The 11,887-nt window shown below is 36.5% G+C and overlaps 2 protein-coding genes across 3 annotated transcripts; both read right to left on the bottom strand.

Annotated features, from left to right (window-relative positions):
• Positions 1-3,359, bottom strand: LOC132108417 (matrilysin-like). The gene is made up of 10 exons (XM_059515121.1): positions 3,169-3,359; positions 2,446-2,684; positions 2,199-2,347; positions 2,000-2,125; positions 1,749-1,907; positions 1,454-1,625; positions 994-1,127; positions 753-909; positions 562-665; positions 1-467 (listed from the first exon to the last, which is right to left on the bottom strand). The coding sequence occupies exons 1-10, from the start codon at positions 3,298-3,300 to the stop codon at positions 367-369; spliced, it is 1,473 nt and encodes a 490-aa protein (XP_059371104.1). The 5' UTR covers positions 3,301-3,359; the 3' UTR covers positions 1-366.
• Positions 3,360-6,626: 3,267 nt separating this feature from the next.
• On the bottom strand, positions 6,627-11,068 carry tp53i13 (tumor protein p53 inducible protein 13). Of its 2 annotated transcripts, XM_059514319.1 has the most exons (9): positions 10,491-11,068; positions 10,032-10,103; positions 9,916-9,951; positions 9,680-9,738; positions 9,060-9,138; positions 8,848-8,976; positions 8,098-8,304; positions 7,338-7,974; positions 6,627-7,243 (listed from the first exon to the last, which is right to left on the bottom strand). In XM_059514319.1, the coding sequence occupies exons 1-9, from the start codon at positions 10,581-10,583 to the stop codon at positions 7,128-7,130; spliced, it is 1,428 nt and encodes a 475-aa protein (XP_059370302.1). In that variant the 5' UTR covers positions 10,584-11,068; the 3' UTR covers positions 6,627-7,127. The 2 variants fall into 2 exon arrangements, with proteins under 2 accessions (XP_059370302.1, XP_059370303.1); XM_059514320.1 differs by lacking the exons at positions 9,680-9,738; positions 9,916-9,951.
• Between the last annotated feature and the right edge of the window lie 819 nt (positions 11,069-11,887).

Genomic DNA, 11,887 nt, shown 5'->3' with positions numbered 1-11,887 from the left:
TACTTATTTTATTACAGTCATGAACACACTCACCGATTAGTGCATATTCAGGCTAAATACTTCGGTTTACCTCAGTCATGCAACTGCAGAACTGAATGCCAAACAAGTTTTTTTTCTTTAGAAGTAATGATACAGTCATAAATTTGAATTGAAACCACATTCTGACTTTTTAGATACATTTGCATTTCAAATATGTTCCAAAGACATTTAACAGTAGATGCATTCACCACATAAAATACAAGTTCACCATGCTGGAAATACAGTTCAGTACAACATAACTAAGGCCATCTTTGCAGCCACTTTTGCTGCATGATTCACCTTTAAAATATAATTGGATTTAGGAACTATTAGTCTAATGAATGTCCGTTAACATCCAAGCCAGGAAGTTGTCTTATCTGCACCAATAATTTCCTTTTGTTTGACGTCATATTCATACACATAAGAGCCAACAAAGAAATGAAGAGAACCTGAAAAAAAATTATAGTGACGGATGAAAGTTATGTGAATGAAAATACATGTTAGTTAAATTATAGACCAATTGTAATCAGACTGGTACCTTACCATCTTTATAAATTGCTGCACTTAGGGGTCCATTTATTTCTGGGAAGTCATCAGAAATGCTACGTGGGCTGGAGTCACTCATTGTCTTGTTGTGTTCATTATACCTATGAGAAAAAAAACACATCTGCAGTGTCATTCATTGAGACTGATATTAGTGATACTAAGACTGCTCATGCATCTTTATAGTTCACCTCCAATACTGGTGTTGGGTGAAGAACAGGGTGTGTACAGTTTTGTGAATGTGGACTGCAGCATCTATCTGCTGTACCCATGATGGAAACCCCAGACTGCTGATGTTTTTCGCTCTGCCTTTTACTTGGGATCCTTTCACAGTCCAAAAATTTGTCCCTGCATTGAATGTAGAACAGAAAATGTGTTTTATTCTACACATTGAAGGCAATTCAGGACTACAAATGTCAAACATGTTCCTACCGTTGAACAGATATGCTGCTGAGCGCTGGGGAACCCAGTAAGCAGCGTCGATCCGACAATCAATTTTTGGCATGAAATTGCTGATGGGACCTTCCTTTATATCATTTTGATTATTGTGTTTGATCCACAAGTATCTGCAATGGTACAAATAGAGTTAAATTTAATAACCTTATATGCTAAAAATTACGCATGTGATATAAGCAAGTAAATATTGCAAAGAGTCATTGATAAATTGATAGTCACAATTATAAGATATAAACACACAATTGCAAGAAATAGTCACAACAGAGAGAAACAGTTAAAACTTTGAGGTGAAATTGCAATTGTGAGAAAGATGCAATTACGAAATATGAAATCAGAGTTATGATTTTAAATACCCATGTTTTACAAGTTATGTTCTCTTCTTTTTGCTTTCAAATGGATTGTAAGTGGCAGCTAACACTATATGTGATCAACTCACTTGTCCCTGAAGAAGAAAATGGCTTCTCCAACAGTAGTCACAGCATCAAAAGTCAGATTGGAATTACATGTGTCCTTGAATGACACGGGGAAATATGAACCACTGTACCAGGGGCTGCTGGGATAGCTCCAGCTAAATCTTGCAGATGGATAGGGCCTTTTGTCCCTTGGCCCTTTTGGACAGAAAAAAACACAGAAATGTGATCTCTCATATAAATGTGGAAACTGAACACCGCCTCTGTTCCCACAATATTACAATTTCACAGTTATAGATTGTGAAACATGATCTGTTTTACCGTAGAGTGTGTTTATGTTCATGATATCTTCACTGGAGAGCAGGTTTTGTGTTTTTCTATTTTTGTATGTCGGATACATCACTGAATCTGGGTTTTGCGAGTGCTTCAAACCAAGTGCATGACCAAACTCATGTGCAGCTACCACATACAGGTTAAACCCTGAAGAAAAACAGCGAGAAAACAAGTGAACCATTTTCTTTTTAGTACTAAGTGTAGTCCTATATTATTTGAGTATGTCTTATTTAAGTAACCTTTGAACCCAGCCGTCCATGCTTCAGCTTCATCAAAATGAACGTCCCCACCGATGCCTTCCCCTGGGCCAAAAGCATGGGCCAGTGTGCCATCCGGACCATCAAAGGGGAAGGAGTCGCCATGTTCTAGGAGTTCATTGCAGAATAAATGAACATCATCTTCGAAGGTGAAAGTGCATGTAAGTGGATGCTAACTTACCATTTCCAACAAACTCCACCATGATGTCCGCCTGGTGTGAATATGACCTCTGGAAGGTGAGAGGGCTGGCCTTTGCCCATGCATCTAGAGCCAACGCGAACAGATCATCCACTGTATTCACTGGTAAGTCACTGGTGTATCTCCCTACACTGTAAGAGTGTATGCCTTTCATTACCAAACATGGTGGAGCATTACCGTCCAGATTAGGAGCATTTTATGTAACGTACAATATAAATATGATATTTACCTGTAAGTGATGATGTTTTTCTTCCACCTGTTTCCACGTCTGTGACTGTAATCCTCCACATCTGAGACGCCACATCTAGGAGCCGTCATGACAGCGAGGGTGTCTGGGTTCAGGGTTCCTGTCCTGTTCAGCCCAAAAAAGCTCTGCATGTCTTTCAGTTTGGAAGAGAACGAGGGACGACTCCTCCTCCTGCGTCCTTTAGGATCTGCTTGGAAACTGTAGAATTTCTGCAGGTATTTCTACAAGAACACGTGCAGGAACCACCACAGAGAACATCAACCATCATTATATTTCCACCCACTTCCTGTATTTCATCCACTTGATAAACTTTGCTCTATCATCAATATGCTTTTAGGTTCAAAAGAAAATAAGCTGCATTTTCATTATATTATGCAAATTTTTTTGTTTGTTTTTTTTACATGTAAAACTGCAAACATTCACATTAGGTATGAACAAATAAACTGTTATTTGTACATTTGTTCATGTATGGAAAGACCGAAAATACACTTCAATTCCTTCTAATGAAAAAAATGATATTGAGAATGGAATATCATCAATGAGAACACAATATCTCTATTACTGTATTTTTCTCTTATATATATATATATATATATATATATATATATATATATATATATACTGTACACAAAATGTCTTCACAAAGGAAAAAAAATTAAATTGCAAGTATTTACTGCTTGAAAAAGGTACAAATGAGGGACTTACTGTCGCCACGGACAGGTCATTCTGAGCAGGTCTTGTGGGATGCACCGGTCCATCATCTTCCAGTGGTAAAGGTGCCGGATGATACTGACCAAAAAGGCCAAAGGCACAAACCAGACAGAGTAAAACCTGCATCTCCCCTTGGCAGACCACAGAAGCTTCTGAAAATGGCCAGTCCAAGAAGACTTTGAAAGTCTTAGCTGATGGGAATGCCTTTTAACGTATTATTATGACTCAGACAGTGCCAAGACCAGGAAAACCTCAAGCTTAGGGAGTGGTTTGCTCTGGTCACAAGAAAAGAGGGATCCTGTGTAAGATGTGTCAAATTATATGCATCAAAGGCATTTACCTCAAAAAGCAATTCCTAGATTTCACATGGGACTGTCTGAGTGGCATCTACCATATTTCCTACAGTATTTCATACCCAATGAAATGCCTCTTCCATTAGGGATACCCGTGTGGTGGAGAGAATAGAATTAGACTTTTAAAGAAAGCATTCCCCTCCCCCCTCCCCCCTCCATCCTTAAATAGCTCTAATGTAAGCAATGTTTTGCACTGTGGAGTGTTGTATCTGGTGATCTGCAGCATTTATAAATGAATGCACCGTTGTTTGTTTTCCTTGCCTTTCCTTGAGAATTTGGCAGAATACTGCAAGTCTAGTTGTGAAAATATTGTTATGAAAGAGTTTTTTATGAATATCTGTAGATGCAATAGTTTATGAACAATAATAATACAATCCTTACAATTTTAAAGATTGAAGTTTTAGCCTTTTGCATGTGCTCTTAAACAAAGGGGGAAATTGCTTCATTAGTACTGTTAATTGCAATAATGTTATACATCAAAACTGGCATTTTATTGCTTGCACAGTTTTGAGACCAATTAGTGAGTCCACTGTATACAGTAATATTATAGTATTAATGAATTTTTTTAATAGAATAAATTAATTTTAATATTATTTGTTCCCTCTCATTGCTTTTGTGCATTGTAATGGACTTTTATTTCTTAGCAGAAATTTTAATTACACAGTTAAGATTATAAAATAACTGAAACCCAAAATTCGATAATGTCCATCAGTAACAATGTACAGTCTGTCAGTTATTACAGCAAAATTACATTTGTGATGAGGATCAACTGTATATTACGGAAGTCTGTTTCTACAACAGAATAAAAAAATATAAAGAATACATAATAAAGAATAAAAAGTCACAGACACTAGTCCCCAGTATTTTTTTTTTATTCTGGTGCAGAACAGGCATCCATAATATATTATATATTACATATAGTGATTTATGCAGGTATTAGTAATGTTTCCATAGTTTTAAGGTTACATTTTCTATCAATTTCTATTTAATTTGTTTTATGAGAACATGACTTGTCTCGACTATCGACAGTGTTGGATTCCAGTAAAGCAGACTTAGCATAAAACCCTCTATAAATACTTTTTGGTGTATAGTGCTAAAATGGGTAACGTGAATGAGTAGGAGGACAGTATTTAAAGAAACATGTAATTGTAAGTTACATGTTTAAAAGACATGTTTAAAACAGATATAATTGTGGCCCCACTGCCTTTCTGCCATAAAATGCTAAAGCGGCTAATTGTAAAATTGTTTGCGGTGAGGAGAATAGATAAAATAAAATTCTTTGTACAATTGGACTCTGTTTGTAGCACGTAAAATACAACATTAGGAGACTCCAGACAAACAAGTGACTGTCTAAAAGGGTGGAAAGCTTTTTCTTTCTCACGTTCATCAAACATACAGGCCGAAAAAAAAGGAAAAAGAAAAAACATGTCCTGAAACATGCAACAGTATTTCCCTTCTTGGACACATTGAACCTCACATGGCTGCCAAGAGCCCTGCCAGGGTGGCTTAGAGCAAGAAGGAAATAGCCAATTCAATTTCAACAGAAAGTTCTGCTTTTCCAAGATATCACAAGCTTCATGTTTGAACAGATCTAATGCTTAAGTTATCATTCATCGCTGGAAATGCAGTGTCTTTAGATTGAGCCGATACGAGCATTTACAGCGAAACTGCTAGTTCATATACCAGATTGGAAAGTTTAATGAGCAAATATGTAGCACATATACATCTTTAACAGCTCGCTTCATATGTTTCTATGGCATCTCTTGTTTTCTGCAGTGGTTTCATAATGCACAGCCGAAAGCCAATGATCCACAGATTGCATTGCATTCCTTATTTTACCTTCAAATGACTTCCATTGCACAACTCACAACCACTCACACTTGCAAAAGATGACCCTGGTGATCATTGAGGCAATCATATGGTTAATTCTGTTGAACAGTAAATGCATTGTTTAGGATTCAGAAAAACCACTAGGAGATCTAATATGTGGAGGGGTGAGGAGAACATAGGATGAGGATGTTTGCTAAAAATGATGAGTATTTTGCCTTAATCCTTCAGTGACAAATGATTGCAACCTGGAGTAATGTGACTTCAGTGTGATCGTGAAATACGCAAAAATGTACAAATATGAAATAATAACTGCTATTATATTATTTTAGCTTAATAATGACTTAAATATAAGTCCCCCTTTTGTCATAAATGCAGATTAGACATTTTTCTAGACAAACGTGTTTTTTCAATTACATTAGATTCAATCTCACTTAAAAGCGTGAAAATATGTATGAAAACTTCTGATTCAAGGTTCTGCTTTGTTTTCATACTGTTTTGTAAGGCCGCTAAATTAGATTTCAGACAGTATTCGGCAGAGTATTCAAGGGAAAATGTGACCTAGAAAAAAATTTAATAAATAAACACATATTAAATACAATTACCACAACACCACATCAGCAGATTTATTACATTTAACTAATTTTAGGCCTACACCTATAACCTCAAACTATAGTTATTAATACAAAATTTGTAGGTTATTTATACAAAATATGTAGTTTATAACCCAAACAGGATCTGAGTTAATGTCTTTATTTTCTTCTCCACTATTTTAGTATGGATCTGAACAATACAATTAGTATGCTACACATGAAAAAGCATTTGCTCAACTTCCAGCAGAGTTACATAATTTAAACTATTCACAGAGTGCCAGTGGGACTGGAGAGCTCTCTGCTGCCATCTCCTTGTGTCTAGTCACGTGACACATAAAGCACAGTCATTCTCACCAACAGACGGGGCTATAGAGTAAAATACCGTATGCATCATATTCATCCGTGCTTATCATAAAAGTTCACCCAAAAACACCCCTATTTGACTTTTTTTCCTCCGTAGAACATAAAATAAGTTATTTTTGGAAATGTAATAAATAGTCACTAAAATATGGTTTCTGACATTCTTCAAAATGTCGTCTTTTGTGTTCCACAGAAGAAAAAGTCATACAGGTTTGGAACAACATGAGGGTGAGTAAATGATCACTGCATTTTAGAAACCCACAATGGGAAAAATTTATATCTAAGCAGAAAACAAATGCTGTAATGTGAACAAAACATTCAAGTCCAAACTAGTCCTTCTGGTTCTCTGGTGACATATGCCTTTCTGCCTTCACTTTTGAATTCAATGCCCATATGTCAAAATCTAATAAACTATTGATGGATATAATAAAGTCCGTACCCTACTTTTTTTCTCTTTTGATAATGCGTTGCACTTTGATGTACATCACAATATGACAAATATTATTTGTCACTACTTCCATTTCATCGTGGCTTTAATTAACCAGTATGCTATAACAACAATAGACAATGCAACACACAAGTTACACAATGTTTAAATGTTGAAACTAAATGTTAGAAAACTGTCTGCAGAAATAAAATGATTAACCTTTATCACTTAACTGTCACTATATGAAATACCAGAGACAAATTGTCTTTTTGAAGTATTGTCTGAATTTGGACAAAAGCTATCCTTAGCTTCATAAAAAGGTCCATATTCATGAGTGCCAGAAGATATTCCAACAGTTTGTATGATTTCTTGTATCTTCACCAGTCCTGTCCATTAGTCAGAGTTCTCCTCATTGCTGGAGTTAGACAAAAGTGGACATTCCTGTCTTCTGTTCTGGATACTCCTCCTCTTCCTCCGACCAACCATCCTAAGCCTCCGCCGGATGATGTCTGGAACACAATCGACACCTCTCATAAGTTTTCATCTATGGGAAAGTGACAGATTTAACGGTTTTGTGCAACATGAACACAGTGTTGTACTTACCACCCACACTCTCATAGTCTTGCTGGTCGTCATGCCAGTAGAGACTGGTTGAAGATCTCCAGTGACGATAGAGGCGTGTATGGAGCACAGACAGGGTGAGAAGCACTAAGAGGAATCCCAAAGCGCCTGCTGCCCACACGGCCTCATCTGTACGTTGTATGGGTATCCTCTCGCCCCTCAGTGGCCCTCCTAAATGAGGAGACTTTGAGGAGTCTGAGATTCCACACTGTCCAAGCTCCCCGCATTCAGATCCAGACCTCTGAGCTTTTGTGTCAGTCTTAATGCGATGCTTCTTACTTTCTGCCATAGTTTTCTTCTGTGTTTTTCTGTCTGTTTGGTATTCATGTCTTTTAGTCACATTATTTTGTGGCAATTGCTTCTCGGTTGTCTTTGAATTGTTCTTTGCAGAACTGAGAGATTGTGTAACAGTTAGCACTGAGAAGGAGGCCATCTTTTTTGTATGATTTTGTAGTAGTGTGTCTGTATGGTTCAGTTTAGCAGATTCTGGTTTGACGTCATCTTTCAGTTCCACTTCTTTCAGGGATTGTTTGACGACCATCCTGCTCTTCCTGGTTCTCCCTCTGGTCCTCTGTACCTCGATGAGACTGAGAGTCTCCATGCAGCAGTTTTTAAGGAACTAACAGATGAAAGTGAAATTTGGCATAGAAAGATATTATTTGTATTTGTATATACATAAAACGACAGCATCATCATACAAATCTCGATTGATTTATTGGTCAATGTAATGCAGTTTCTTCACCTTTAATCTCTCCACTTTGGACATCTCTTGACTGGTGTTCTCCGGTTTGTCCATAGGTGCTGGTTTTGTCAAATATAGATTGTACTTTGCTCTTTGGCTTGTATTAGTCAGACTAATATCGGAGGAAATGGCAAACAACCAATCACAAACCCCCAGCGTGATGCGAGACATCTCTAGTGAGCGACCCCACGAGACCACCGCTAAAGGCTTTCAGAAAGATAACAGAAATGATAAATTTGTCAGAAATGGTGCTTTTTAGATAAACAGACGGATAAATAACATTTTATAGAATGGCTCAATTTGCTACTGGTAGTTTATGCATTAGGTGTTGTACTACACACAGTACAATAATGTTCATTTTGAAAGTAATTAATACTTTCATGCATAAATTGAAGTTTTCACAAAGATATCAAGCCGCACAGATGATTTTTAGAATTATAATAATAAAAATGTTTCTTGAGCAGCAAATCAGCATATCAGAATGATTTCTGAAGGATCACGTGACAAAGAAAACTGGAGTAATGATGCTGAAAATTCAACCTTGCTGTCACAGTAATAAATTATATTTTTAAATACAGTAATTTTATTAAAATGTTACCAAATAAACATGTTATTAATGTAATTTATAGTTGTTTGATGTCAGTTCCCTTCTCTTTCCACAGTCACTGTGAACAGACAGTCATCCAGTGTTTAATGTAGACACCTGTGTTACACAGTCGTTGTGGTGAACGGTGACAGCGAATGACTCACTCTGTGTTGGCTGAGCCAGGGGTGAGGTGTGAGGATGTAATGAGACAGACACGAGCGAGCCAACCCCGCCAAACTCCTGCGAGCTTCCGCTGAGACACACGGGTGATACAGAAACACCAGCGCTCCAATCTGTCACAAACAACATGTGCAGAGCTTATCAAGTTATATTCAGTAACAGCTTTAGCTATAGAAATGCTGTGACTGTGCATTACTTTGAGGTTGTGTAGCCATCGCTGAGGGGGGCAGTAAAGATACTCTCCACTCTCTGCCTCAACAGGCCGGTAAGGACCACTGAAAAAATAGTAAGTTACTTTAACAAACACAGCTATGTAAAATGATAAACTACACATTTAAACAGGGTTAGACATTATTATCGAATACCGTTTGTTTCTGTTAAGTGTTCGCGCACGTGCATTCTTATGCCAAAGCGGACAGAATACCGTGCCAAAACCTTTACAGTTTCTAGCAGTGGTTACTTACTACAGTACTACTGTATCACTAAAAAGACAGCGCTATCAGTGCAGTCCAGTTTGAGCAAATTACTTATGTGAGTCGGTTCTTTTTAGCGAATCAAACATAGTTCGAATTTCGAACGAATGACTATTATGAACTGCTTCTTTTTAGTGAATCAAAAACATACGATCAAAGTGCAGTTCGAATTTCGAAAAAATGACTATAATTCGTCGATTCAAACACTCATTTATTCTGAGACTTAAAAAGCACCGAGAACTGTTAATGGAGCTGTTAATGAACCAGGATAGTTAAGAGGAATCAGAACTGGAAGCGGATAAGGAATCACAGATAAGAGATCTGAGCGAGCGTCAGTGCTTACTGGGTTGGTATGCGGTCATTGTATATTATGGGTGTCTCCATACAGATGTGACCAGGAGCCTGCACAGGACAGAAATCCAAGTTAACAGATAGTTTTATTAATAGTTTTCTCGTTACTCTAATCCGTTGATATGATGGACAAACAACATGCAATCTATAATACATAGTTTATTTGGTCATTACATGGTCTTACTTGAGTAAATTTTTTTCAGTATGACTTATTTGAAATTAATTTACCTTTATAGTATGTTTTGTGTCAATATCAGGCATATTCTGCAATAAAAAGGAACATCTGTCAGCCATGTTTTTATCAGCAGTGTGCATTTGGTTTTGTACAATAAAAGATATTTTACCGTCTGTGACTGTGGCCAAAGCTCTTGACACAAAAGCTCGTCAGGTCCTGGTAGGTCTGTGACCAGATTTGTCTGAAATAATTGTATATGATACAAGATAGGTTATGACATTGGTTACGACATAGATTTTTTTTTTTTAACAACATCGTCCAAACAATTACTGTTAATAATGCAGACCTGAGAATATTATAAATAAATGTAGCCTAATATTTGAGTAAATATTAATATAAGTACATTTTCTATTATTAATATTGAAGTAAATATTGATGATTTCATTTAGTATTTCAAAATAATTACATGAATGGGAAAATGTTTCATGCAGTTTTAGATGATTTAGTAATTTAGCAGGATTACAGCTGTCCCTGCTTGTCATGTCAATTATTATTATGGTTATCATTTGATTAAACGTGCATGCGGAGTTGTTTAGAGTGAACTGAACAAAAGTCTATTAATGTCTACCTTGCCATTGTCGCAGTGTGTCAGGCTGGAAGGACAACACCGTGTCATACAGAGACAAATCAGTCCAGACAGGATGATCACTCGACGGCTCATGACTTCATCCGAGTGCAGTCAAATACATTCAATACGGTAAGGTTTACTAAATCTCCGCCACATAATCCCAACACCCTGCACGACTTTATAAACGTAAAAGTCTGTGTTCAAACGCGTCTGATGATCCATGCTGAGCTCCACGATCCACACCTTCACTGTTGGAAAGTTAGTTTTGTTTACTTAGAAATATGAAACCAAGTTATAGAAAACGGCATCGCGATTGGTAATAAAGCAGAATAGAGCCGTCGGATATGGTCTGAAGTCTTGGGTCCTTATATAAACATCTGAAGTTTTTCTTTTGAGAAGTTAAAAGTCATCAGTCCCCTGAATCGAAATATCGCGAGCTGTAACCTTATGTACACCTTCCATTCACGCGCACGTCTTCTGTTTATAATGGTCTGTACAGCCTGAGATCACGTAAACTTCATACACATAATAATGTGAGGAGTGTTTGTGAGCCTTCAGGGGATACACACACACACACATCTACGGTGGCTCGCATGGATCGAAACTCGTTTTCGACCTTTAGTACTCCTTGACGTCATCTGCCAACTTGTTAACTAGGAAGTGTATTATTTATCAGTACAAAATGTTATTGAAAATTGTTGTAAGTTGTTTATCATAAATAAATATTAAGAAAAAAAGGTAAATGTCCCAGTAAAGTGAGAACTTGAGTAACAATTTAAATCAGGAATTTAAGTGAAAGCATGTGAATCTAAAATGTCTTAGTTGGTTAATAAGACCCAATAAAAAGTTTATTTATTAATTTATTTTGTTATTGTTCTTTTAATGCAGTAATTTTATCATATGACTTCTTTTCAAAATGAGTCATTGTGTTTCCTTCTGAACACAATGTATCACAAACATATTTACATTTGTTTTTGACATAATTCCTGATATAGAGCTTAATAATGCATTAATAATAGTGCATTTAAACAATATAATTACCAAAAAAAAAAGTAAAATGTAAATTTAGTATGGTTGTAACAGATGTATCAGATGTGGAGTCTTCACTCTGTAAATGTTGTTATACCAGTGTTATTAAACTGCCTTCTGCTGTGAAATAGTGAATAGATGAATAAATAAAAAATAATCTCTGAATAGAGATATAAAGGGGGGGGGGGGGGGGGGTTTCGACTTTTCTTCTCACAATTGCGAGTTTAAACTGTTTAACCTTTTTTTTTTTTTTTTTTTTTACTGATGGTCAGTATCAAAAACCTTTTTTTAAAAAAAAAAAATAAGTAAAATGCATGGACAGCTGAAAGCAAAAAACATCAAATCGTCAATATAAGAATCAATGCTGT

The sequence above is a fragment of the Carassius carassius genome, chromosome 28, assembly GCF_963082965.1.
Source record: "Carassius carassius chromosome 28, fCarCar2.1, whole genome shotgun sequence".
In the NCBI taxonomy this organism is placed as follows: Eukaryota; Metazoa; Chordata; class Actinopteri; order Cypriniformes; family Cyprinidae; genus Carassius; species Carassius carassius.
This window is presented reverse-complemented; position numbering and strand designations above follow the sequence as displayed.